The 27,825-nt window shown below is 54.9% G+C and overlaps 1 protein-coding gene across 5 annotated transcripts in view; it reads right to left on the reverse strand.

The window, feature by feature from the left end:
- The window catches only part of ABR (ABR activator of RhoGEF and GTPase), a 228,738-nt gene that overhangs the window by 167,596 nt on the left and 33,317 nt on the right, over positions 1-27,825 (reverse strand). The window contains exons 1-2 of one of the 5 annotated variants that reach the window (XM_024235376.3): positions 15,659-16,100; positions 15,286-15,386 (exon numbers count right to left, since the gene is read on the reverse strand). The exons of 2 other annotated variants lie outside the window; for them this stretch is intronic. Coding sequence is in view for 1 of the 3 variants with exons in the window: in XM_024235374.3 (XP_024091142.1) it covers positions 8,204-8,264 (61 nt within the window). In the remaining 2 variants the exon portion in view is untranslated. Of the gene's footprint in view, positions 1-8,203; positions 8,539-15,285; positions 15,394-15,658; positions 16,101-27,825 lie in introns of those variants that run through there. 2 more of the 5 variants (XM_063718371.1, XM_024235374.3) reach the window with 2 other exon arrangements.

Genomic DNA, 27,825 nt, shown 5'->3' on the forward strand with positions numbered 1-27,825 from the left:
ACTCAGGAGGCTGAGGCAGGAGAATCGCTTGAACCCAGGAGGTGGAGGTTACAGTGAACCGAGATTGCACCACTGCACTCCAGTCTGGTTGACAGAGTGAGACTCCATCTCAAAAAAAAAAGAACAGAAAAGAAATGCAAGCTACTCCCCACAGCAGCAATGGACTTTCTCACATGTGGAGACGAGCCAAGGCCACATGTCACAAACAGCTTCCCCTATCACAGCCCTAGAGATGAGTGAGCTGCAGAACTCTCACCCTGGTACTTGCAGGAAAGTCCAGAACACTTGCAGGAAAGTGCCAACAATACCCCACACACATCACCTCAGCCCGCCCCACACATCACCTCAGTCCACCCCACACATCACCTCAGTCCACCCCCCAACACATCACCTCAGTCCACCCCCCAACACATCACCTCAGTCCACCCCACACATCACCTCAGTCCACCCTACACATCACCTCAGACCACCCCACACATCACCTCAGTCCACCCAACACATCACCTCAGCCCACCCTACACATCACCTCAGTCCACCCCCAACACATCACCTCAGTCCACCCAACACATCACCTCAGCCCACCCTACACATCACCTCAGTCCACCCAACACATCACCTCAGCCCACCCTACACATCACCACAGCCCACCCAACACATCACCTCAGTCCACCCCCACACATCACCTCAGTCCACCCAAGACATCACCTCAGCCCACCCCCCAACACATCACCTCAGTCCACCCCCCACACATCACCTCAGTCCACCCAACACATCACCTCAGTCCACCCCCCACACATCACCTCAGTCCACCCAAGACATCACCTCAGCCCACCCCCCAACACATCACCTCAGTCCACCCCCCACACATCACCTCAGTCCACCCCCCACACATCACCTCAGTCCACCCAAGACATCACCTCAGTCCACCCCCCACACATCACCTCAGTCCACCCCACACATCACCTCAGTCCACCCAACACATCACCTCAGTCCACCCCCCACACATCACCTCAGTCCACTCAACACATCACCTCAGTCCACCCCACACATCACCTCAGTCCACCCCCCAACACATCACCTCAGTCCACCCCACACATCACCACAGTCCACCCCCCAACACATCACCTCAGTCCACCCCCCACACATCACCTCAGTCCACCCCACACATCACCTCAGTCCACCCAACACATCACCTCAGTCCACCCAACACATCACCTCAGTCCACTCAACACATCACCTCAGTCCACTCAACACATCACCTCAGTCCACCCCCCAACACATCACCTCAGCCCACCCAACACATCACCTCAGTCCACCCAACACATCACCTCAGTCCACCCCCAACACATCACCTCAGTCCACCCCCCACACATCACCTCAGTCCACCCCCCACACATCACCTCAGTCCACCCAAGACATCACCTCAGTCCACCCCCCACACATCACCTCAGTCCACCCCCCACACATCACCTCAGTCCACCCAAGACATCACCTCAGTCCACCCCCCACACATCACCTCAGTCCACCCCCCACACATCACCTCAGTCCACTCAACACATCACCTCAGTCCACCCCCCAACACATCACCTCAGTCCACCCCACACATCACCTCAGTCCACCCCCCAACACATCACCTCAGTCCACCCCCAACACATCACCTCAGTCCACCCCACACATCACCTCAGTCCACCCAACACATCACCTCAGTCCACCCAACACATCACCTCAGTCAGCCCAACACATCACCTCAGTCAACCCAACACATCACCTCAGTCCACCCCACACACATCACCTCAGTCCACCCCCCAACACATCACCTCAGTCCACCCCCCACACATCACCTCAGTCCACCCCACACATCACCTCAGTCCACCCAACACATCACCTCAGTCCACCCAACACATCACCTCAGTCCACCCCCTACACACCCTCAGTCCACCCCCAACACATCACCTCAGTCCACCCCCCAAGACATCACCATCACCCACCACCACCAAGGGCCTGGCAGGGGCAGCGGGCGCAGGGTTGTCTTGAAGCTGCCTGCCCTAGGTTTGCCCCCAAAGGGCTCAAGCTCAGCCAAACAGCTGCCGCAAACACTGACAGTGAAGTCTTCCCATCATAAACCCTAGCAAAAGCGCAAGACTCCCTCTGGGGGTCTCTGACTCCACTACAAGCGAGTACAATGACCAATTCCACACAGCAGGAAACGCGTGAACGGGCCAGCTAACAGGTTTCAGCTAAAGGGGTTTCTGCTGGGGGAGGAGCTCAAGGAGCCAAGAGTTTTCTTTTCCCGCCCGTACTCAGGCAACCAAAACCTATGAAAGGCCTGTGCAGGAGCTGCTGTGGGAGGCACCGCCTCAAAGCTAGTCCGATACCCTGTCCCTGCCGGTCCTCCTGCCACATTCCCTGCTCCTTCCTAAGTCATGTGCCAGCCTTTCCCAGTCCCTCAAGGCTTTCCCGGATGAGGAGCACGATGAGCCAGACAGCTGAGCAGCTCAATAGCTCTCCTCACCTTCAAAGCACTTTATAAATATGAATTAATCCACACAACACCCACGAGAGCCATCATGCCCTCCCTCTACAGAGATGTGGGCACAAAGAAGGTACCGGAATCGTCCCAGAAAGTAGATCGTACCTCAGACAGAGAACAAGTCTTCCGTCCTACCCGCAAGAGTGAGGCAGAGCCTCCCCGCCATTCCCTATCTTCCATCCTCCTAACAGCATCTTCCAGCCAATTCTCCGCAAATTTCCTTCCTTTTCCCGAAGAACAACAGTAGCCAACAATCACAACCACAAAAACCTCAGTTTCTCTGAGTAGATGACTTAATTCTTCTGCCAGCCCCACCTCTGAGACTCCAGCAGCCATGACGATTATGGGCCGGTGTTGACAAAAAGGAATAAATTACTGGGCTATTCGGAGAACAAGCGAGCATCCGCCAGCAGGCGCTCACTAGCACACGTGGAGTGGTCTGATGCGGCCCCGAGAACTGAGCTGCTCTGATCAAACGCACACAGGCTGTCAGACCAGTGGCTTGGTCCCTGGTGTAGGGAATGTGGGGCTCAGATGAGAAACTGAGGCAGGCTCATGATCACCTGGAGGCGGGCTTACATCTCCACTGCTCCAAATACTTTCCTGGCCCATAGATGGGGCACTGAATCTATAAAGGGCATGAAAATATCACAAGAGACTGAAATCGCCCTTGGAAATGTTGCTTGGGGTAAGAGAAGTGAGCCCTAAAAAGCAGCCTCTTGCTTGGCTCAGCAGGGAAGGTATGTTTGAGACCAGGACTAAATTACTTGGGACCAAATGGAGGCTGAAATGGCAAAGGGAGAGGCTTTAAATACAGCCTCTGCCTCTCCTCTAAATAAGCCCTAAACACACATATAAAGATTTTCCATCTGAAGAGGTGCCAGATGATCAACCTGCCTGGGGCACACGTATGTCTTAATCCAGATCTCCTTGGAGAATCCCAGGGATGGAGAAAGTTTCAGAGCACACCTCCACCCCCATTTTGGGCTACTCCACAGAACTTAATTTAATCCAATCTAATCCCATGGAATTGGGAAAATAAAAATTAAAAAATAAAATAAAATAAAACAAAGAGAAGATGGTAAGTGTTTAGTGGAAAGGGTGATAAAAGACCTAGAGGCGTTATGACCAAGAAAACATGGCCGGGAGCGGTGGCTCACGCCTGTAATCCCAGCACTTTGGGAAGCCGAGGCAAGTGGATCACCTGAGGTCAGGAGATCGAGACCAGCCTGGCCAACATGGTGAAACCCCATCTCTACTAAAAATATAAAAATTATCCGGGCGTGGTGGCAGGCGCCTGTAATCCCAGCTTCTCAGGAGGCTGAGGCAGGAGAATCGCTTGAACCAGGGAGGCGGAGGTTGCAGTGAGCCGAGATCACACCACTGTACTCCAGCCTGGGCGAGAGGGCGAGACTCTGTCTCAAAAAAAAAGCCTCAGAGAGAGCATCACACCAGCCCCAGGGAGAGAATCTAGGTAAGATACTGAGGGGTGAAACTGACATTGCTACATTAATGCAGGCAAATGAGTGGTGCAGACACAGGAATTGGGGGATGTCTGAAACCATCTGTCACTCCACAGGCGAAGGACTCTGCTCCCATCAGTACCAGGGCCCCTGGCAGCTGGGATCCAAACTTTCTCCTTGAGGCAGACAAATCACACTTACCCCAGCCATTCAGGACTTCTACCATAGGAGAGATGCGGGGTTTGCTGCCCAACCCTGATCAAATGACTATCAAACCTGTGATGGAAGTGGGCACACTCCTCCTGTCAAAACCAGAAAGAATGAACTGCCAACCCCAAAGGCAATAAGTGTGTTCAGGGCCGGGCGCGGTGGCTCACACCTGTAATACCAGCACTTTGGGAGGCTGAGGAGGGTGGATCACGAGGTCAGGAGATCGAGACCATCCTGGCTAACACGGTGAAACCTCGTCTCTACTAAAAACACAAAAAATTAGCCGGGCGTGATGGCAGGCACCTGTAGTCCCAGCTACTCAGGAGGCTGAGGCAGGAGAATGGCATGAACCTGGGAGGCGGAGCTTGCAGTGAGCTGAGATAGTGCCACTGCACCCCAGCTCCAGCCTGGGTGAAAGAGCGAGACTCCGTCTCAAAAAAAAAAAGAAGTGTGTGAGGGGAGGGGCTGGCTGGCAGGCTGGCACCTTAGAAGCAGAGAGCCACCAGCCTCGGTGGGCTCAGACAGAGCTTCAGCTGTTCCTGCCTGGGCTCCAGGCCCAGCCCCCAGGTCCTACAAGAGGCACAGGGCCAGGCTGGGGTCAGAGCCATTGAAGCCATTTACCCTGCCAGACCGTTTCAGGGAGAACTCTGCAACAGAGGACCGTAGAGAACGGTGTCCCCCATTCCATGATATTCCAAGGCCTTGAATAAACTCAGACATACCCAGGTGGTACTCGGGGTCCTCCTCATTATTCTAGGGTACAATCTGAATTCCAGCTCAGCTATTTGTTACTTATGTGATCTTAGGTCTATGATTTGTGCTAACTGTGCCTCACTTTCCAATCTGTAAGAGTTGCAGAGTTGTGAGGTTTGGAGAGAATGGATAGAAAGTGCCTAGCACAGGCCGGGTGCAGTGGCTCACGCCAGTAATCCCAGCACTTTGGGAGGCCAAGGTGGGAAGATCACCTGAGGTCAGGAGTTCGAGACCAGCCTGACCAATATGGTGAAACCCCACCTCTACTAAAAATACAAAACTTAGCTGGGTTGTGGTGGCAGGTGGCCATAATCCCAACTTCTCAGGAGGCTGAGGAAGGGGAATTGCTTGAATCCAGGAGGTGGAGGTTGCAGTGAGCCAAGATGGCACCACTGCACTCCAGCCTGGGCAAAGACAGAGACCCTGTCTCAAAACAAAACAAAAAAAGAAAAGAAAAAAGAAAGAAAGAGAAAGTGCCTATCCCAGTGCCTGCCATACAGCAGATGCTCAGGAGATGCTATTATCATTGTTACCAGGAACAATGCTCAAAGAGGTGAAGGCAGGGAACCTCTAACACCGAGTCATTCCCATCTCTAAGTCACACTGTCACCCTGTGCCCTGGGTATACCCCCTTTACAGTTCCCGACGGATCTGGCATTTGTGGAGATTTGTCACCCCAGGACTGCGAGCCTTGTAAGCAAACAGCTTCCTGAGAAGCAGAGGAACTTCCTCTGGGAGCCACAAAACCATGCTGCCAGGCAAATGACAGCTCGGGTATTTGTTTTAATTTAGGCTCTTGTCAAGAGGAAAGTTGATGGCTAACAGCCCAAACATGACTGCACAGCACCTCCCCGGGAAGCCTCCTGCTACAGCTCTCCACTAAGCTGCTCCGAAGATGGAGGCAGGGACTCCTCACACTGCAGCCACATCAGTGCCCCCTCCCACCCACCACCCAGGCCACCCCAGGAGCCACCCAGAGGCCAGGGCAGCAGCAGGAGGGTAGACAGCTCAGGTGCCAATCTGCCTGAATCAGGGCTGCCCAACAGAACCCCCTAAGAGGCCTTGGCCTAATTCCCTTTTCTGGCCTTCCTCTGGTCAGGAATTTTCAAGGTGGCCTCAGGCAATTTTGCTTTTTTGCTCCAGGCGCGGGAGGAAGAGGGTGGGGTATGGAAGACTTGGAAATGATGAGCTCAGAGGAGTCTTCTGCCACAGAGAAAGCTAGAGACAGGGTTCCATACGATTCCAGGCTTCGGGAAATAGGGAAACAAGAACTGGGTTTTGCAAAGAGCCAGAAACACTCAGGAACATAAGCACACGTGAATCTGAGGCATTGTTATGACGGCTGTTTGCAAGCACACAGCTAAGAGAGGGTCACTAATCCTGCCTTCGGGTCAGGAGCTGATCTGCATCGGCGCTCCGAACAGATGTGTGCCCCCATTCATGCAGACGCACGTGCGTGCACATGCCACACAGCCGTGGGCCCTGACCTTCACCCAACGACGCTGGCCTCTGCAGGGGAAGGAGCAGATGGAGCGGCGGCACTTGGCACAGGACCCATGCCCAGGGGATCCGGCTTTGCCCCTTTGATGTTGAGAAACCAAAGCAGAATGAACCATCACAAGGACAGCTCCTGGGGGGAGGAGAGGAAGGAACATGGGATGGAGGAGGAGGCGGGTGGAGAAGAAGATACAGGGAATGGCCTAGACCCAAGGGGATGCTGAGGTCAGAGGTTGAATGTTGGGTACCACAGAGCCTCCAGGGTAAGCCTTTGGGGCTCAAGGCATCACCCTTCTCTACTCCTCCCACCCCCCCCAATATGACTTATCAAGGAACTCTAGCTGGGGTGACCCCTAAAAATGCCCTTGTTGGCTCACGCCTGTAATCCCAGCACTTTGGGAGGCCGAGGCAGGTAGATCACCTGAGATCAGGAGTTCGAGACCAGCCTGGCCTCATAGTGAAACCCCATCTCTACTAAAAATACAAAAAATTAGCCGGGTGTGGTGGTGGGTGCCTGTAATCCCAGCTACTCAGGAGGCTGAGGCAGGAGAATCACTTGAACCCGGGAGGCAGAGGTTGCAATGAGTGGAGATTGCACCACTGCACTCCAGCCTGGGTGACAGAGCCCAAGACTCCGTCTCAAAAAAACAAAAAAAAAGAAAGAAAGAAAACGCTCCTGTTCCATGGCACCCAGTGCCTAGAATCAGGCTGAACCAGGCTCCACCTGGCCCCACCTGCCTCCCCCAACTCCTGCCTGGGAGATGTGCTGAGAGAGTGGGAGGGTCCCACTCACGTGCGCCAGGAAGGGCGAAATCCACTATGTAAGCCCAGGAGGACCCTCTTCCTAATCCCTGAGAGCATCCGGGAAAGGTGTCTCAGGGAAGGGTAGGGAGAAGGGGCGGTGCCGTTCTAGCACCGGAGCAGGAGTAAGGTGTGGTGGGGGGGGGGGGCGGCTCTCGGTTTGCCCCAAGCCCCCAACACCATTACCCGTGATCAGTTACGTATCCCCCGGGGCCATGCAAGAGCAATCACATGATCCAGAGAGATTTGGGAGCGAGGGGGTGGAGAACTCAAGAAGGTTTGTTTTTTTTTTCTTCTGAGGGTGGTGGTGATGATGAGGGTGGGGGTGGTGATGAGGCTGGCAGGAAAGATTGCTGAGCCCGGGATTTTCAGCTCCCGCATCCAAACGGCCCCCGCGGATATCTGCACCCACCGTCTCCCCTCCCACTCGATCCCACCCCAGCACCAAACCCCTGGGCCCTGGACCACACATGGCCCCCGTGCCCGTGCGGTGGCAAACTCGGGTGCCAACGACTGCTCCCAAAACGGCCTTTCCGCTTCAGCCTGGACAGAGAAGCTGCCGGTCCAGGGGCGGGGGCAGCACCCTGAAGGGCCTCCCTCCCCCGAGGCTCGCGGAGGCCGGATTCACAACAGGTGGGAGGGGGGACGCAGCTCTCGGCTCGGTCCGCCCACGGTCCCCGCCCCCGGCCCGCGGGAATCCGCACTGGGGACCCCCCGCCCGCGCCCCCCGGACCAGCCCGGCGCCTGGGTCCCGACCTCGATACCGATTCCCACCCTGACCCCGATCCGGACCCCGATCCCGCCTCCGCCCGTGCTCCCCGGACCAGCCCGGTGCCTGGGTCCCGATCCCGATCCTGGGGTCCCGATCTCGAGTCTGGGGTCCCGACCCCGATCCTGGGGTCCCGATCCTGATCCTGGGGTCCCGCCCCCGCCCGCCCGGTGCACGTACTGCTGTAGAGGGTGTCGATCCAGGACAGGCGCGGCAGGCCTCGGTGGCTGAGCGGCTCCATCCCGCGGCGGCGGCTCGGTCAGATCCGAAACCCGACCCTCATCGCGCAACAAAGAAGGGAGGGCGGGCGGGAGCCCGGGGAGGCCGAAGTTGCGAGCGCGGCGGGGCGAGGAGGCTGGGAACCAGGTCCCCGGGAGGAGCGCGGGGCGGCCGGGGCAGGGGCGAGGGCGGGGCGGGTGCCCCCAAAACCCTCCCGAACCCTCCCGGCCCCTGCGGCCGCGCCGAGCCCAGCTGCGGATCCCGGAGCGGATGAGCAACTTCGCGGGGTGCGGGGCGGGGGCGGAGCTTCGTGACGGGGCGGGGCTTTGCTGCGGGGGCGGGGCGGGGCGGGACCAATCGGCTCGAGGCTCCGCCCTCCGCAGGACGCCCCCGGCCGGGCTAAGCGGGCAGCGGGGCTCCGGCGCTGGGCGAGGAGGGGCCGCGGGGGTTTCGAGGAGTCTCCAGGCGGCGGCGCAGACCCAGGTCCCCCTCGTCCCCACCGCGCCGGGCTCAGCAGGATCCTGGCGATCCGCAAACCAGGTGCCATGGGGGGCCCGGGCGCCCGCAGGGGTGACATCACCTCCCGCCCGGGATCTCCAAGCGCGGCTTCGGGGGCGGGAGCGGCGGCCGGGCCCCTCCCCAGCCAGACCCGCTGCGGCACCCACGGGGTGAACGTCCTGCGCGCGGCGGGAGGCGCCTCTCTCCTCCCGAACCTTCCCCCGCTCGTCCCTTTCCACACCCCTGACCTCAGAGCGCGGCCGTTCCCGCCACACATGGAGGGGGGCGGATGGAGACCCGGGAGGACCGAGGTCACGGGGGCTGTGGGGCCAGGACAGTCCCACATGTGCCCCTCCTGGGCGGAGGACAAACTGGAGCCAGGAGAAGCCCCAGGGGCTCCACGCGCTCCCCTCCAGGACCCCTCCTGGGGACCCCAGCCGCGGCCTGGAAAGCCCATCGTGTTTGCATCATCACCTGCAAATGCTGGGAAGTCGAGTTAAGAGGCCTGAGAACAGAACGTTTAGAGACGAAATTCCCTCTTCACCGCCCAAGGGCAGTGAAGAGATTGGGGGCCCCATGCCTGTCTCCTGTGGGCTGGTTCTGTGGGAGCCATGGCAGCTTCCCCATAGACCTCTTTGGGCCAAGCGACCCTGGAGCAGGGAAGGACAGGAGAGGAGTCAGGCCAGGGGGGTCCAGGGCAGTGGGGCTGAAGCCCCTTCCTGAACCCAGGGAAAGGGAAGCAGTGGGGCCCACCCAGCGGGCTCGGTACCCCAGATAGTGACATTTCAGATACCAGAGCTGTCTCCACCCCACCCCATCCCCAGGCAGCTTAAGGGGAAAACCTTCTTGCAGCCCAGCCCTACAGAGGTCTACCAGGAAGGTTAAGTCAGCTTGGCCTTTGCCGGGTGCAGTGTGGTCGGCACCCGCAGAACGCTGGAGGAGTGTGCGGGTCGGTCCTCATCACTCCAAACAGACACACACACATCTAGTTATTAAGGGGAGAAGCAGCTCCTCCCCCAGGATGCTGAGAGGAAGCCCCATAAGCCGCTTGGGCAGACGCCTCTGCAGCTGCCCCAGGGGAGATGGGGGTCACCCACTCATCACAGGCTGGGGAGCACCTGGGAGACGCAGGGGATGATGCTCTGGGTGAGGAAGCCTCTACAGGTGGCTGCAACAGAAGTAGTTTTCAATATTATTAGCCCCTCCCTGCATCCCCAGGACTCCCTCCGCCCCAATCCTCCTGGCTCAGGCACCAGCGCTGTCTCTTGCCGCCCCTCCCTGCAGCTGCCACCCTCCCACCGTCCCTGACTAGCACACAGGATTGGGAGGGCCAAGCAGGCACCTGGAGCTTGGCAGGGAGGGGGCGTGCATCTCCAATGAGATGCTCCAGAAATAGAGCCTCGGCATGGGAAGGGAACGAGCAGGCTCTCGGAGGACCGCGAGGCCGGAGGAGCCATGAGGGGCCAAGGGCATCTCTTCTTCCCACCTGGAACGCTCGGAAGACAGCCCAGGAGAAAGGTGGAAACAGGGGCGTGAGCTGCCGCCACCAGGAGCCACCAGCCAAGGAGGCAGCAGCACCGTCCCCTCCTCAAAACAACAACATCCAAGAACGCCCGGGCCCTCTCCCCACACTGTGGGGTTTTCCTGATGGCCACATCCGGCGCCGACTGTGACGGAGCCATAGATGTATGCTTCTGTGTGAGTCACATACATTTGCGTACATTTTACATTTTTATCTACAAAGGCTTGAACAAGCTATTTTCAGCATCCTCCAAGCTAAAATGTGGCAGTTGCTTTCCTTCACGTTGCCATAGTTTGCTTTTTTCTGCCTACATTCTGTCCAATCCTGGCACTCTTGGACCTTCCACTCCACAACACGATACAGGGTAGGGGGAGAGACAAATCTCGAGGGCTCTACGGAGGAAACTTCTAATAACGAACACAGAACACCGAGTGTGTGCCCGGCTTAGCGCTTCATTCACTAGTGTGATTTCACTGTGAATGTCACCGTTATCTCTGTTTTCTCCATTTTCCAGGTCAGAAAACCGAGGCCCTGAGCAGCTGAGTAACCCACTCAGAGGGTAAGTGAGGGCTGGGACTTGAACCCTGGCACTCTGTTCATGCTCTTTTTTTTTTCTGAGACGGAGTCTCGCTCTGTCCCCCAGGCTGGAGTGCAGTGGCGCAATCTCGGCTCAAGGCAAGCTCCGCCTCCCGGGTTCATGCCATTCTCCTGCCTCAGCCTCCCAAGTAGCTGGGACTACAGGCACCTGCCACCACGCCCGGCTAATTATTTGTATTTTTAGTAGAGACGGGGTTTCACCTTGTTAGCCAGGATGGTCTCGATCTCCTGACCTCGTGATCCGCCCGCCTCGGCCTCCCAAAGTGCTGGGATTACAGGCGTGAGCCACTGCGCCCGGCCTGTTCATGCTCTTAAACACCACGCATACTGCCTCCACGGCCAGCTAACTGGTGATCACTGGGTGCTGAAGGTCCCGAGAAATCTCTGCAGGTCCATGGGGTTAGAGACCACCCTCCTCTGGGAAACCCTGTCAACGCTCTTCCATCTCCAGACGTCTGTCTCAGACAGCGTGGCTCAGGAAAGGGCAGTCACTTTGAGATTCCCTCAATGCCTTTGTTGGATGGCTTCCAGTAGATGTGAACACCACGGCCAGATGCTAACCTTGCCCACAGAGACGAGTGTGTGAGCCTTTGAGCACCACAGTGATTTGGGTGGGAACAGAAACCTCCGCATCCCTGGCACTGAGGAGTTGGGGAGATCCAACGTCACGCACTGGGAAGGAAGGAGTTAAAGAGTCCTCGTCCGGGCTTTGCCAAAGGTGATGCTACCCTGAAGTGCTCTTAACCCCAGCCATCAACCCCAATCTGTCAGAGCAGCGGAGAGCTGTGGTAGACAGACCTTCCTGATTCAGCTAAATGTGGACCGGGTGGGGACCAGCCAGAGCTCCCCAAGGCACTGAACCCCCATCTATCACGCTGCCTCCTCCAGGCCCCTTCTAAGCATTCCCCGGACAGTCCCTGGGGCCAGTGCTCTCCATCCTGCCAGCCCTCCCTCCAGCCTGTGCACTCAGACCGTCTGCGGCTCCCGAACCCCGGGGTGACCTGCGTGCTCCTGCCTCATCACTGGACTTACAGGGGATTTCATGGTTGGGTGCACCACCAAGAGCACTGGGTTAATGATGAGGGGCTGAGTGGGAAGAAGGTATATCCCATTTTCAAGACTATTTGCCCTGCTCCTCATTCCCAAGCACGTGCTACTCACGGCCTCTCCAACGAGCAGCTCTTGCTTCTACCAACCACTTGGCCGGGACGGAAAAAAGGGGACGGGCCCTAGAACCAAAACTGGATATCTCCACTTTTCCTCCCTTCTCATGTTAGCAGCTCAGCTCCACTGCACACGACAGGAAGGCCCCAGGAGTCTCCGCTTCCTTGATCACCCAGAGGTCACCGCTGATGACAAAAATACGTTCCCACGCGGGGGCCAGGCAGGGAGTCCCGGTGCGTGCAGACGCTGAATACACAATGAGTGGGAGGGAGTGGGGCCCTCTACATTCAAATGAAAAACCAAAACCAAAAATAGACTGTGATGACCAAAAAACCAAGAGTTTGCACCCTCACTGGCCCATCAGGTCCTTAAAAGCTGGGACTGGCCGGGCGCGGTGGCTCACGCCTGTAATCCCAGCACTTTGGGAGGCCGAGATGGGCAGATAGCCTGAGGCTGGGAGTTCGAGACCATCCTGGCCAGCATGGTGAAACCCCGTCTCTACCAAAAATACAAAAATTAGCCAGGCGTGGTGGCACGTGCCTGTAATCCCAGCAGTGAGCCAAGATCGTGTCACTGCACTCCAGCCTGGGCAACAGAGTGAGACTCCCTCTCAAAAAAAAAAGCCGGAGCAGGGCACAGTTGCTCAAGCCTGTAATCCCAGTACTCTGGGAGGCCGAGGTGGGTGGATCACGAAGTCAGAAGATCGAGACGATCTTGGCTAACACAGGGAAACCCCGTCCCTACTAAATATGCAAAACATTAGCTGGGCGTGGTGGTGGGTGCCTGTAGTCCCAGCTACTCGGGAGGCTGAGGCGAGAGAATGGTGTGAACCCAGGAGGCGGAGCTTGCAGTAAGCTGAGATCACGCCACTGCACTCCAGCCTGGGGACAGAGCAAAACTCCATCTCAAAAATAAAAATAACAAATAAAAAAACCAGGACTGCATCTTCCTCACTGGGCAGACCCAGTGCTCAGCGCAGTGGGTGAACAAGGCTCAGGTAGACTCCCAGCACAGCTATGCCCGCGTGGTGCCTCCAGATCAGCTTTCTGCCGAAAGCCCAGCAGATCGGCATTCAGTAATGCACACTGAACAAATAAAATTAATGACAGCTAACAGTTATTGAGTGCCTTTTTTTTTTTTTTTTTTTGAGACAGAGTCTTGCTCTGTCACCCAGTCTGGAGTGCAGTGGGCATTATCACAGCTCACTGCAGCCTTGAACTCCTGGGTTCAAGCTGATCCTCCTGCCTCACCCTCCCAAAGTGCTGGGATTATAGATGTGAGCCACCGGGCCTGGTCTACTGAGTGCTTCTCAAGTGCCAGGCACTGCTCTATCTGCTTTACATAAGTTATTTCACCTAATCCTTACAATAAGCCAATTTACTATTATCTCCATTTCACAGAAGAAGAAATTGAGGTGCAGAGAGGCTAAGCCATTGGCTAACTAGCAGATGGCGATGCTTGGAAATGAACCAAGTCTGAATCCAGGGTTCCCGTGTGTAATCTCTGCATTGAGCGGCAATTAGTCAATGAATGAATAAACAGAAGGAAGTTAAACTCAGGGAGGAAGAAATCGGAGCTACACGAGGGAGGCAGGCAGTGTTATTTCAGAACCCTCCCAGGGCCACTGATGATAAAGTAGAAAGAGAACTGGTATCCCAAGAAAACCATATCTACTACAGCAGGCCAGATGACCCTGGAGACAAGCTGAACAAAGTCCAGTGACAATCCTCCAAATGCCAGTCCCAGCCAAACCCCACTCCTTCGATGCCTCCGGCCAATCTCAAGAGTTTCCAGACTCAGTGTTCACATCTGTAGACAGTGTGCACCCAGGGCCAGGGGCGGTAGCTCACGCCTGTAATCCCAGCACTTTGGGAGGCCGAGGTTACCTGAGGTCAGGAGTTCCAGACCAGCCTGGCCAACATGGTGAAACCCCGTCTCTAATAAAAATACAAAAATTAGCTGGGCGTGGTGGCAGGCACCTGTAATCCCAGCTACTCGGGAGACTGAGGCAGGAGAATCGCTTGAACCTGGAAGGTGGAGGTTGCAGTGAGCCAAGATCGTGCCACTGCTCTCCAGCCTGGGTGACAGAGTGAGACTCCGTCTCAGAAAGAAATTTAAAAAAAAAAAAAAGAAAAAGAAGGTAGTGCCCAGGTGGATCAAGAAGACGACCTCCAGGCCTCCTATGAGCACTAGCAGAATACAAACTCTCCTGTCAGATCCTGGGGTGGCCTGTTTTCCATGCTTTGCTCTATTTCCATTTCCTTGGTACAGTAAAGCAGCATTTACTATTCTTTTTTTTCTTTCTTTCTTTTGAGACGGAGTTTCACTCTTATTGCCTGGCTGGGGTGCAGTGGCAGGATCTCGGCTCACTGCAACCTCTGCCTCCCGGGTTCAAGCGATTCTCCTGCCTCAGCCTCCCGAGTAGCTGGGATTACAGGAGCCCGCCACCACGCCTGGCCAACTTTTTGTATTTTTAGTAGAAATGGGGTTTCGCCATGTTGGCCAGGCTGGTCTGCAACTCTCAACCTCAGGTGATCCGCCCGCCTCGGCCTCCCAAAGTGCTGGGATTACAGGCATGAGCCACCACACGCAGCCAGCATTTACTATTCTAAGATTCATCCTCAGCCCTCCAGCCTGAGGAAAGAAGAAAATTCCCCAAGCCTCCACAGCGTCACCTGTAAGGGCGAAGTCTCAGCCTACGAGTCTGTCTTTTGCCCTCTTCTCACCTGTCCTCTGTTCAGCCTCCCGGCTTTTCCAGCAGCCAGTGAGATCTACAGGCAACAGAGGTGAACTGGAAGCCCTTTCCAGTTAGTCATTTCTCCACCAAAGTTTTGTGTCAGCTTGAGTCATGGGAAGACCTGCTGCCCTGGCAAGATGTGGACCTGCTCCCCGGGGAGCTGCATTCACCCCCTCGCTGCCTCCCTTGGTATCACTGCAGGATAAAGCACAGTGACATCAGGTCCTTGCAGCTGTGACACTCCCCACACGCCCCCACACACTTCCCAGGGGCCGAGTTGAAGCCCCGTTCCCCTGGCCAGGGACCACAGCAAGGGTAACATCCTGGGCAGAGCCGCTGTCTTAGATTATGCACTCCCCAAGCCACAGTTTTAGGAGGGTCTCTCGCCAAGCCCCAGCTCACGTGGCCTTCACTTGACATGGCTCAGATGACACCACCCACACACAGGTCAACGGCAGAGTTTTCCCAAAGGGTCCATCCAAGGGCTCGACAGCAAGGCCTGGAGCCCCCTCCTCATTTACTTACCACCAAGTCCCCATCAGCATTCAGAAAGACGCCAGCAGAAGAGTCCGATGGATTCTCTAAGTCTCCAGAACCCAGAGATTCAGTTCAGTGGCTCCTATCTCCTTAGCCCCAAGGGAAACAAGAGCACGTCCAGCTGGGGTCAGCGCTCACGGGCTGGCCCTCTGCCCTCCTGTGGTCACCACGGCCCCGAAGCTGGCCGTGCTCCTCGCTCGTTCAGCCAGAATTATGCAGACGCATCCCAGGCCTACGCTGCTCTGCCAGGACCTCTGACACCACCCACCAGGCTGGCCCTGTCCCCATCAGACCCAGGAGTGGCCACAGGAGCCGAGGGCCGGCTGTCAAGGAGACGGGGCTCCGAGAGGCAGCAGCTCACCATTCAGCAAGGCGGGGGCAAAGGAACCTCAGAGCCTAGCCAGGGGCGCCTGCCATCAGTGGAGCCTTTGCTTTGGGGCTGCCGGTCGGGCCTTGTGCGCTGTGTCTCTTTAAGGACCAGGCCTCTTTAAGGCAAGTTCCCTCTGCAGTCCAGTCCTGCCTCTGCCCGTCCTGCGGCAGAGAGTGGGGGCTCCCCAGCGCCATCTGGCGGCCGCACAGGAGCACCTCGCACCGGAGGCTTCCAGCCAAGCGGCCCGCAAGTGCTTGGACAAAAATCTCCAGCTCGGACACAGGGCTGCAGGCTGCTGTTGGGAACACAGCTCGGGGAGTCAGGAGGAACTCCGTCCGGGCAGGAGAGAGAGCAGAAGCCCCCAGGAGTGACATGGGGAGAATGATCATCCCGCCGGACAAAACCTTCACTAAAATATCCTCAAATGGGCCAGGTGTGGCAGCTCACACCTGTAATCCCAGCACTTTGGGAGGCCGATGTGGGCGGATCAGCTGAGGTCAGGAGTTCGAGACCAGCCTGGCCAATATGGTGTAACCCCATCTCTACTTAAAAAAAATACAAAAAGTAGCCGGGCATGGTGGTGGGTGCCTGTAATCCCAGCTACTTGGGAGGCTGAGGCAGGAGAATCAGTTGAACCTGGGTGGCGGAGGTTGCAGTGAGCCGAGATCATGCCACTGCACTCCAATCTGGGCGCAACAGAGTGAGGCTCCCTCTCAAAATAAATAAATAAATAAAATATTCTCAAATTGGGCCGGGCACAGAGGCTCACACCTGTAATCCCAGCACTTTGGGAGGCCAAGGCAGGCGGATCACTTGAGGTCAGGAGTTCAAGACCAGCCTGGCTAACGTGGTGAAACCCTGTCTCTACTAAAAACACAAAATTAGCCGGACATGGTGGCGGGCATCTGTAGTCCCAGCTACTCAAGAGGCTGAGGCCGGAAAATCACTTGAGATCAAGGCTACAGTGAACTGAGATCGTACCACTAACACCCCAGCCTGGGAGACAGAGCGAGACCTATCTCAAAAAAACAAACAAGTAAATAAAAATAACAATGTGTGGGAGCATTTAAAGAGGTCACAATAGGCCAGCTGCAGTGGCTTATGCCTGTAATCCCAGCACTTTGGGAGGCCGAGGCGGGCAGATCACTAGGTCAGGAATTTGAGACCATCCTGGCTAACATGGTGAAACTCCATCTCTACTAAAAATACAAAAAATTAGCCGGGCGTGGTGGCACACACCGGTAGTCTCAGCTACTCAGGAGGCTGAGACAGGAGAATCACTTGAACCCGGCAGGCGGAGCTTGCAGTGAACCGAGATCGCACCACTGTACTCCAGCCTGGGTGACAAAGCGAGACTCTGTCTCAAAAAAAAAAAAAAAAAGGTCACAATAACTAGGGGTCACTACTAGCCTTCAGTAGGCAGAAGCCAGAAATGTTAAAATGTCCTACACAACTTGCCCTAAAGAACATCTGTTGTAAGTGCCAAGAGCTTTGAGAACTCTACCTGGTTGGGGAAAACAGAGGATAGTGGATGGCAAGCTGCCACCTCACCCCCAGCTGGTCCTCTTTCCCCATCACGCTGCTTTGGATGTCCTTCCTACTAAATTTCACCTTCATAAACGTAGGGGTGGAGGGAGGGGGCAGTCTGGCCCAGCCGCCTTCACAAGGGAAGCCGGTGCCTCTGGCTGCCCCTCCCAGAAGCCAGGCACACATACCCCTGAAATCACTGCACCAGCTTCTCTTAGGCCGAGCTGCACCCAGGACATGCAAATTTTCCATAAAGCACTTTTGGGTTCTGATCGTGAAACCTCGTGACTCCTAATTTCCTCTTCCCCAAGCTCTTGGCACCTTGTCCTGAGCTGGTCAGCTCAGTCTCATGAACACACAGTCCGGTGCCAGGAGCTGGCACGAGAAACTAGCACACATGACTCGTGTTCTCCCAAAAGGAGAGTGAAGAAGGGTGAGACTCCGGCCACAGTGGCTACGTTTTGGCTGGGTCGGTTGGTTGGAGCAGTCCCAGGCTCACGAGACTGACATCAAAGATATGAAGATCAATTAGAGGAAAGAGTTTCCCAGTATCTCATAGCTACTAAAGAGTTGCTCTAAAACATCCTAAAACACATGTAGCATGTCATTCCTCTCTTACTAAGACCTGTCTATGGCTTCCTTTTTTTTTTTTTTTTTTTTTTTAGACAGAGTCTCGCTCTTGTCCCCCAGGCTGGAGTGCAGTGGTGCAATCTCGGCTCACTGCAACCTCCGCCTCGGGGTTCAAGCGATTCTCCCACCTCAGTCTCCCGAGTCACTGCTGTCGGGATAGAGACCCACACATCCTTTTGGTGGCCTAAGGAACCTGTGGCCGGGCCTCTGCACCCCTTTCAGCTTCATCTGGCACATTCTGCTCCTTGCTCTCTTCTACTTTTTCCTGCCTTGGAACTTTTGCATAGGTTGACATCTCTGGCAAAAACGCTCTACCCCCGCTCTGCCTGGGTAACTCCTACTCACCCTTCTGGTCTTAACTTAAATATCTTGTCTTCCAGGGAGCTTTCCCTACCCACCAGACCAGGAAGGCCTGCGTCGCTCCCTGCTTCTGAATGCTCAGTACTCTTGTAAACGTTCAATGCCTGTCTCTCCTGCTAGACTGAGGTCTCTTGGAGGATAGGAACCATATCTCTGTTATTCACTGTAACCCCAGGACCTTGCACAAATAGTTTCAGTGAATGAATGAGCAAATGTGAATGAATGAATGAATGAATGACCAAGTATATTCCTGGTCACAAAGAGCCTGGAATGAGGCAGTACAGGTGTTCCACCCAGCCCAACTCCACCAACTGGAAAAGAACTGTTTGGCTGGTTGAGACGTCGTGTCGAGAATGACCACCCTCTCTGGAAAGATGCAAAGAAAGAACAACTGGCCCCTAGGATGGGATTTGGGATGGGAGAATTGCTGTTCCAATTAATTCTCTAACTGCTCACAAAAAAACCCTAACTGAAAATTCCCTAGTACACAGGGCTCCCTTGTTCAGCAGCCAGCATTGGAGGCTGTACTCCTTTTTATCCAATCAGGCTCCAACATGGAAACTGCATAGAAACCCAGAAATGGTTCAGCCACTAAGGGAACTTCGGTCTCAATTCTGAGTCCTTCTCCGAGGCCTGTCCCAAATTTGCAATAAAACTTGTTTTTAGGCCAGGCATGGTGGCTCACGCCTGTAATCCCAGTATTTTGGGAGGCCGAGGCGGGTGGATCACCTGAGGTCAGGAGTTCGAGACCAGCCTGGCCAACATGGTGAAACCCCGTCTCTACTAAAATTACAAAAATTAGCTGGGCGTGGCGGTGGGTGCCTGTAATCCCACCTACGCTGGAGACTGAGGCAGGAGAATCACTTGAACCCAGGAGGTGGAGGTGGAGGTTGCAGTGAGCCGAGATCGTGCCACTGCACTCCAGCCTGGGCAACAGAGTGAGACTCCATCTCAAAAACACACACACAAAAAAACTTGTGTTTGCGGGAGGGAGGTAAACAGTGCTCTTCCCTGGGAAGAAAGCAGTTTCTGGGTGCGTGCCGGTCCCGTCTCCTCTCGCCGTCTGCTGGGATTCCGAGAAAGAAGATGCCGGTTGCTCACATTATGCTCAACCCCTCTGCCCAACGGCGCTGCAGGCGAAGCTGTGACTCACCAGTTCCCAGGGATGACTTTGATGCACCTCCAACCGGACAGATGGAAAATCTGGCTTTCAGTTCAATGATGGGAGAAATATGATAGAAACGGATTCCGGGCCCTCACGCTCCCAAGGGGCTGGCCTGAGCGAGTCTGCAGGGCCTGACAGACAGGGCTTGGGCACGACGAATGTGGCTGCAGATTTCACTGGGCCATGGTGACTGCCACGCCCACCTGAGGACACTGCACAGTGCGGCACCAGACTCCAGGTCTGCTGGGGGCCTGTGCCCAGGGGAGAAGGCTCCTTTCCATGTTCCCATCACCAAAACAAAGAAATAAACAAAACAACCAATGTCAAATCAAGATCCGGTTCTCGGGCCTTGAGTTTGTAAAGATCCAGAAAGCCACCCCAGCAGACGGCGGTTGGTCCGCCAGGCTTCCCACCAGCTTCTCACCAGCTTCTCACCCCTGCCTAGTAACGATGTTCTGGCATTTTTCTTTTCTTTTTTTTTTTTTTGAGACAGAGTCTCCCTCTGTTGCCCAGGCTGGAGTGCAGTGGTGTGATTTCGGCTCACTGCAACCTCTGCCTCCCGGGTTCAAGCGATTCTCCTGCCTCAGCCTCCCGAGTAGCTGGGACTACAGGCGCCTGCCACCACACCCTGCTAATTTTGTATTTTTATTAGAGACGGGGTTTCTCTATGTTGGCCAGGCTGGTCTCGAACTCCTGACCTCAGGTGATCCACCTGCCTCGGCCTCCCAAAGTGCTGGGATTCCAGGCATGAGCACCCAGCCTGTTCTGGCATATTCAACAGTGTCAGGGTTCTTCTGTCTCCTGAAATGAGGGGCCTGGTGAAAGGAGTAGGGGTGTGGAAGAAGAACAGAGGGTAATATAGAAACAAGGCAGCAAACACTTCCACGCGCTTCCTGTGCCCAGGCTGCCCTAAGGACTCTGCATGTATTAAATCACTTCATTGTCACCGTGCCACACAACTGCTCCAGGAACCACACATTAGCCCCTCAACACTGCTGCCTTTCTCCAACAGGAGGGAAAGAGCGCTCGACCGAGCACAGCCTGAATCCAGCTGCTGGCTCTGCCACTAACTTGCTGCGTGACTCTGAAGAACTGCCTTTCCCTGTCTGTCCCTTGATGTTCTCACCTCGACACGAAGAGATGTAAGTCCCAGGCAGTAGCTGATAAAGCAGGGGGGATACTTTCCTCTTTCCCACCCTTCAGTTCCTATATTCCAGGAAGTTTATTGGGTTTTCAGGGCTAGAAAAGTTATTATTATTTTGTAGAGCCAGAGTCTCACTATGTTACCCAGGCTGGTCTCGAACTCCTAGGCTCAAGCAATCCTCCTGCCTCATCCTCCCAAAGTGCTGGGATTACAGGCATGAGCCACCGCGCCCTGCAGAAAAGTTACTTATTATTTCACTGAATATTCCCTGAGCCCTACTGTATAAGCCAGAGTTCCTTTTCCCAGGCTGCTTATGATAATGGACTTCAGACATGCCCAGAAATCACAAAGAGGGAAAGCACAGACAGTGGTCTGGACAGTGAGTTACGGAGGGGACAGGAGGGAGGTACTACTTCAAACTGAGCTGATGACTAAATGCTTCTAGAAAGAATGTGGGCCGGGCATGGCGGAAGGCACCTGTAATCCCGGCACTTTGGGAGGCTGAGTCAGGAGGATCACCTGAGGCCACGAGTTCCAGACCAGCCTGGCCAACATGGTGAAACCCCGTCTCTACTAAAAATACAAAAAAATAGCCGGGCATGGTGGAAGGCATCTATAATCCCAGCACTTTGGGAGGCCGAGGCTGGTGGATCACCTGAAGTTGGGAGTTTGAGACCAGCCTGACCAATATGGTGAAACCGCCTCTCTAGTAAAAATAGAAAATTAGTGGGGTGTGGTGGCACGCTCCTGTAATCCCAGCTACTGGGGAGGCTGAGGCAGGAGAATCGCTTGAACCCAGGAGGCGGAGGCTGTAGTGAGCCGAGATCGCGCCACTGCACTCCAGTCTGCGCAACAAGAGCGAAACTCCATTTCAAAACAAAACAAAAAATTTCACAGAGGCAGACGTGGAAATGGAGCGAAGAGCTAGAATGGATGACTGTGGAGAAGGTTCTTTTGGGAACTGGGGGCGAATATAGAAACTGCTACTAATCTAACGTGTGGCCTCAGCATGAATTCAGGAAAACAACAGAATTAGCAGCTTTTCTTAGATCCGTCTTATAGAGAAGCCTTTCTGGGACACCCCCTCCCCATCAATACACACAAGGATTCAGGACTCCCCCCCTCTCCCGGCAAGTTTCCTGAAAGCCCTTCGGCCGACGTGTCCCGAGCATCACCAGTATTTACGTTCTAGGCACCGCATTAAGCACGTAACCTTCACTCTTCGCAAGCAGCCTCTCTATGTGGAAGCCGCAGTCACCAAGCCCACTTTACAGAAGAGGCTCAAGGTCACACTGCTAGTGAGTGACAGAGCCAAGTTCACACTCGGGTCTGGCTCGGTCCAGAGCAATTGTACCTGGCCGCCAGTCCTGAAGCTTCAGGAAAGCATCCTGACCAGATGCTGCCCGACATTCACTCAGGAAGAGCTCGGTTTCCAGCAGGCCAGGCAGCACTGGCACCTGACGCTAATTCAAGTACATCAGTGCAGCTCTTTTTGTTTGTTTGTTTTTGTTTTTGAGATAGAGTCTCCCTCTGTCCCCCAGGCTGGAGTGTGGAGTGCAGTGGAGTGTGGAGTGCGATCTCGGCTCACTGCATCCTCCGCCTCCCAGGTTGAAGCAATTCTCCTGCCTCAGCCTCCTGAGTAACTGGGACTACAGGCACCCGCCACCATGCCCGGCTAATTGTTTTTTGTATTTTTAATAGAGACAGGGTTTCACCGTATTAGCCAGGATGGTTTTGATCTCCTGACCTCGTGATCTGCCCACCTCGGCCTCTCAAAGTGCTGGGATAACAGGCGTGAGCCCCGCGCCTGGCCACTGCAGCTCTTAAATCTACTCTCCAGGGGAAGTGGCAGAGGAAGGAAGACACAAACATGAATTTCCATCCTCTTTCTCCTCAACTGAAATCTGACAAGCTCCTGGGTCTTTTGATTTCTCCTTGAACGTGAGGTCTGTATCTGGAGGATCTCTGGTGGCAAGGGTGTTTTCTTTTTTCTTTTTTTTTCTTTATTTATATTTTGATTGATTGATTGATTGATTGATTGAGACATAGTCTCTCTCTGTCGCCCAGGCTGGAGTGCAATGGCACAATCTTGGCTCACTGCAACCTCTGCCTCCCGGGTTCAAGTAATCCTCTTGCCTCAGCCTCCCAAGTAGCTCAGATTACAGGTGCACGCCACCACGCCCAGCTATTTTTTTGTTTTGTTTTGTATTTTTAGTAGAGAGGGGTTTCACCATGTTGGCCAAGCTGGTCTCAACTCCTGACCTCAGGTGATCCGCCTGCCTCATCTTCCCAAAGTGCTGGGATTACAGGCATGAGCCACTTCGCCCAGCCTTCTTTATTTTTTAGAGACAAGTCTCACTCTATTGCCCAGACTGGAGTGTAGTGGTGCAATCATAGCTCACTACAGTCTCCACCTCCCAGGCTCAAGCCATCCCTCTGCCTCAACTTCTTGCGTAGCTAGGACTACAGGCATGCACCACCACACCCAGCTAATTTTTCTTTTTTTTTTTTTGAGATAGAGTCTCGCTCTGTTGCCCAGGCTGCAGTGCAGTGGCATGGTCTCAGCTCACTGCAACCTCCACCTCCCAGGCTCAAGCAATCCTCCTGCCTCAGCCTCCCTAGTAGCTGGGATTACAGGCACCCACCACCATGCCCTAAAAATTTTGTATTTTTAGTAGAGACGGGGTTTCGCCATATTGGCCAGGCTGGTCTCAAACTCCTGACTCAGGTGATTCACCTGCCTCACCCTCCTAAGGTGCTGAAATTACAGGTGTGAGCCACCACGACCGACCCTAGCTATTTTTTTTTTTTAATTTTGTACAGACAGAACCTCACTATGTTGCCCAGGCTGCTCTCGAACTCCTGGCCTCAAATGATCCTCCCACCTCGGCCTCCCAAAGTGCTGGGATGACAGGCGTAAGCCACCAGGCCCGGCCCATAAGGGTGTTTTCTACCACTACAGTGATTAACTAGTCTCTGTGTATCCCTCTCCCAAAGGCAGCCCCCAGCCCTGCCTGACCCAGGCTCAGCAAGTAGCATAAGGAGCATTTCAAAGAAAATTATTGGCCGGGCACTGTGGCTCAGGCCTGTAATCCCAACACTTTGGGAGGCCAAGGCCGGTGGATCACGAGGTCAGGAGATGGAGACCATCCTGGCTAACAGGGTGAAACCCCGTCTCTACTAAAAACACGAAGAATTAGCCGGGCGTGGTGGCGGGCGCCTGTAGTCCCAGCTACACAGGAGGCTGAGGAAGGAGAATGGCGTGAACCCGGGGGGCGGAGCTTGCACTGAGCCGAGATCGTGCCACTGCACTCCAGCCTGGGCGACAGAGCGAGACTCTGTCTCAAAAAAAAAAAATTATTGGCCGGTGCGGTGGCTCATGCCTGTAATCCCAGAACTTTGGGAAGGCAAGTTGGGATTGTGGGGAGAGATCACTTGAGGTCAGGAGTTCGAGACCAGCCTGGGCAACATGGCAAAACCCCATCTCTACTAAAAATACAAAAATTAGCCAGGCATGGTAGCAGGTGCCTGTAATCCCAGGTACTCAGGTGGCTGAGGCACGAGGATCGCTTGAGTCAAGAAGGAGAAGGTTGCAATGAGCTGAGATCATGACACTGCACTCCAGCGTGGGCAACACAGCAAGATTCTGTATCAAACAAAAAAAAAATTGGCAAGGTGCAGTGGCTCACGCCTGTAATCCCGGCACTTTGGGAGGCCAAGGCAGGTGGATCACCTGAGGTCAGGAGTTCAAGACCAGCCTGGCCAACATGGTGAAACCCTCTTTCTACTACAAATACAAAAATTAGCCAGGCATGGTGGCACGTGCCTGTAATCCCAGCTACTCGGGAGGCTGAGGCAGGAGAATCACTTGAACCCGGGAGGTGGAGGTCACAGTGAGCCGAGATCACACCACTGCACTCCAGCCTGGGTGACAAGAGCAAAAACTCTGGCTCAAAAAACAAATTAATTAATTAAATTTAATTTAAAAAAGATTTCTTAGCTAACTTCTCAGAGGAACATAGGGCAAAACTGGGTATTAACTCTACATCCTGCCTCACCCACCCCCTCCCTGAATGTTCATGACTCTGTTGCCCTGGGCTTACAGAAGAGCAGCAACACACACAGAACTTTCTGGAAGATCCTGTTAGTGCTCTGAACAGGGCTAGAGCCCCTGGGAGAAGATGGCACCACAGGAAGGTATAGGATATCCACCTTCCTTTTTTTTTTTTTTTTTTTTGAGACGGAGTCTCGCTCTGTCGCCCAGGCTGGAGTGCAGTGGCGCGATCTCAGCTCACTGCAAGCTCCACCTCCCGGGTTCACGCCATTCTCCTGCCTCAGCCTCCCAGGTAGCTGGGACTACAGGCACCCACCACGCCCGGCTAATCTTTTGTATTTTTAGTAGAGATGGGGTTTCACCGTGTTAGCCAGAGATGGTCTCGATCTCCTGACCTCGTGATCTGCCCGACTCGGCCTCCCAAAGTGCTGGGATTACAGGCGTGAGCCACCGCGCCCAGCTGAGATCCACCTTCCTAAGGAAGGACACTGTGCTGCTCAGAAACCTTCCCAAACACTCCAGGAATCCCGGCTCCCCTCCAGTGCCTCCTGGGCAGACGCATCCTGCAACGCTCCAGAGGGTGTCGGATCTTGGAGGCATCTCTTCTTCAAGGCAGCCCCCAGCCCTGCCTGGCCCAGGCTTGGATGAGCACTGCAAGGAGCTCTTTAAGGAGAGTCACTCCTATTTCAGAGCCTCTGGGAAACAGGCCCTGATCTCCTGCTGTGGGGCAGAGAGGGTTTGGCTGGTGGCTCTGAGCTGGAGTCACCTCCACTTAATGCTGGAGTGAATGATTTCAAGCCTCTGTCTCTGTGGGTTTGAAAAAAATTGGGCAGGGTCAGCCCCATGCCCAATTTTTGGTCTGATAGGTTGGAGAGAGAAAGACACCATCCCTCTGGCTCCTGACCATTCTGAAGCCTCGAGCTCTAGGAGCCTCCTCGGATCTTAGCCACAGCTCTGATGAAACCTCACCCTAATCCCCGTCTCGTGGCCCACAGCCTTCTAGACGCTCATTGCCCAAGCCCCTGCATGAGTTATTTTCCCAGTTGCTGTTTCTGTCTGACTGTGAAAGATTCTTTCCTCCAAAAAGCCACATGCCTGTCACATGAGGGGAGTGCCAGACCACCAGCAGAAAGGGGGAGGGTGCTGGGAAGTCTTTCCTGGACCCCAGGCTGGTCCCCAGAGTCCTGGGGAGTGGCTCCTCACTGCTCCCTATAGCCGACATCCCAGGGAGCTTGGGATCACACTGGGAGGAAGATCAGTGCTCACCCAAACCAGACCGTGACTTGGTTTTCCCCAAAGAGCAGTATCTATGGTGCCCCCACCTAAGACCTAGCTGGAGCTGGGCTCCTCAGACCCCTGGCTTTGGGGGCAAATACACCCTGCTGACTGTCAGATCAAAGCCATGCTGCAGACAGCTGAAACAGGAACACTGCTGCTGCTGCTGCTGCTGCTGCGCCTGGCTGCCCACGGCCCCATGCTGGGGGTTAGTTCTTTGGGGGCCCTAAAGGAGAGCTGAGCTGTCGCCTTCTGGACATAAAGGAGCTGCTTTTGCAAAAGAGACTGTATCTGCCCCCTGCCACAACTAACCAGAAATGAGGAAGCCGCCACAGAGAAGCCTCCCAGTCTCTGGGGCTGCGGGTCTGTCTGCTCCCCTTCCCAGAGGCCACACATGAGGCTGTACATGCAGGCAGGCCACATTTCCTTCCAGGCCCACAAACAACCTCGACTTCCTGCAAAGACCACTAACCCCAACGTCAGTACACGTGGCACATTGCCCAAGGCCGAGCTGCTGCTGATTTTTAGTGTGACTTTCAGGACCAAAAAGGAAGAGGTTCTGTCTGGCCAAGGAGAGCTTGGCCTGAGACACCAACAGACGGCGACTTCCCACCTGGCCTCTGGCTGATTCTGCAATCAACGCTGCCTGGTTCCGGCCGGGCGCAGTGGCTCAAACCTGTAATCCCAGCACTTTGGGAGGCTGAGGCAGTGGATCACCTGAGATCAGGAGTTCGAGACCAGCGTGGCCTCATGGTGAAACCCCGTCTCTACTAAAAATACAATATTAAACAGGCGTGGTGGTGTACACCTGTGATCCCAGCTACTTGGTTTTTTGTTTTTGTTTTCGAGAGGGAGTCTCGCTCTGTTGCCCAGGCTGGAGTGCAGTGGCGCCATCTCAGCTCACTGCAAGCTCCGCCTCCCGGGTTCACGCCATTCTCTTGCCTCAGCCTCTCCAGTACCTGGGACTACAGGCGCTCACCACCACGCCGGCTAATTTTTTTGTTTTTTTTTTTTTTGTATTTTTAATAGATGCGGGGTTTCACCGTGTTGGCCAGGATGGTTTTGATCTCCTGACCTTGGGATCCGCCTGCCTCAGCCTCCCAAAGTGCTGGGATTACAGGCATGAGCCACCGCACCCGGCCAATCCCAGCTACTTGGGAGGCTGAGGCAGGAGAATCACTTGAACCTGGGAGGCAGAGGTTGCAGTGAGCCGAGATGGTGCCATTGCACTCCAGCCTGGGCAACAGAGCGAGACTCTGACTCAAAAAAAAAAAAAAAGTGCCTGGTTTCAAGGACGAGGCCCTATCTCCTCCCAGACCTTCATTCCTCTGAGGGAGCCGGGGAAGGTGTGAAAACTTTGCTCAGGGGTGGTAAGGGTCACGAATGCCTGGTTCTGGAAAACAAAACCTCTCTCTGGCTCTGCAGGTGCCAGGGAAGACTGGGGGAAACAGAGGCAGTGAGCCAACGCCCCACTAGGAAGATCACCCGGGCTGCTGGCTCGGAAGCCACACTGCAATTAACAGGCTGGCAGGGGCTCATCTGTACCCATGTCACAGACCACCAAGAGGCCACGTGGAAGGTACGAAGCATACAGGCTGTTGGGGTTTCTGTTTTCTGGTTTTTTTGAAACAGGATCTTTCTCTGTTGCCCAGCTGGAGTGCAGTGGTGCGATCACGGCTCACTGTAGCAGGTGGGATATTTTTGGGGGGTGGAGCGGGGAGATGGAGTCTCACTCTGTTGCCCAGGCTGGAGTGCAATGGTGCGATCTGAGCTCACCGCAGCCTCTGCCTCCCGGGTTCAAGCAATTCTCCTGCCTCAGCCTCCCAAGTAGCTAGGATTACAGACGCCCGCCACCACGCCCGGCTAATTTTTGCATTTTTAGTAGAGACGGGGTTTCACCATGTTGGCCAGGCTGATCTCAGTTGAACTCCTGACCTCAGGTGATCCGCCCACCTCAGCTGCCCAAAGTGGTGGGATTACAGGCATGAGCCACAGCACCTGGC

Source organism: Pongo abelii, chromosome 19, assembly GCF_028885655.2.
Source record: "Pongo abelii isolate AG06213 chromosome 19, NHGRI_mPonAbe1-v2.0_pri, whole genome shotgun sequence".
NCBI lineage: Eukaryota > Metazoa > Chordata > Mammalia > Primates > Hominidae > Pongo > Pongo abelii.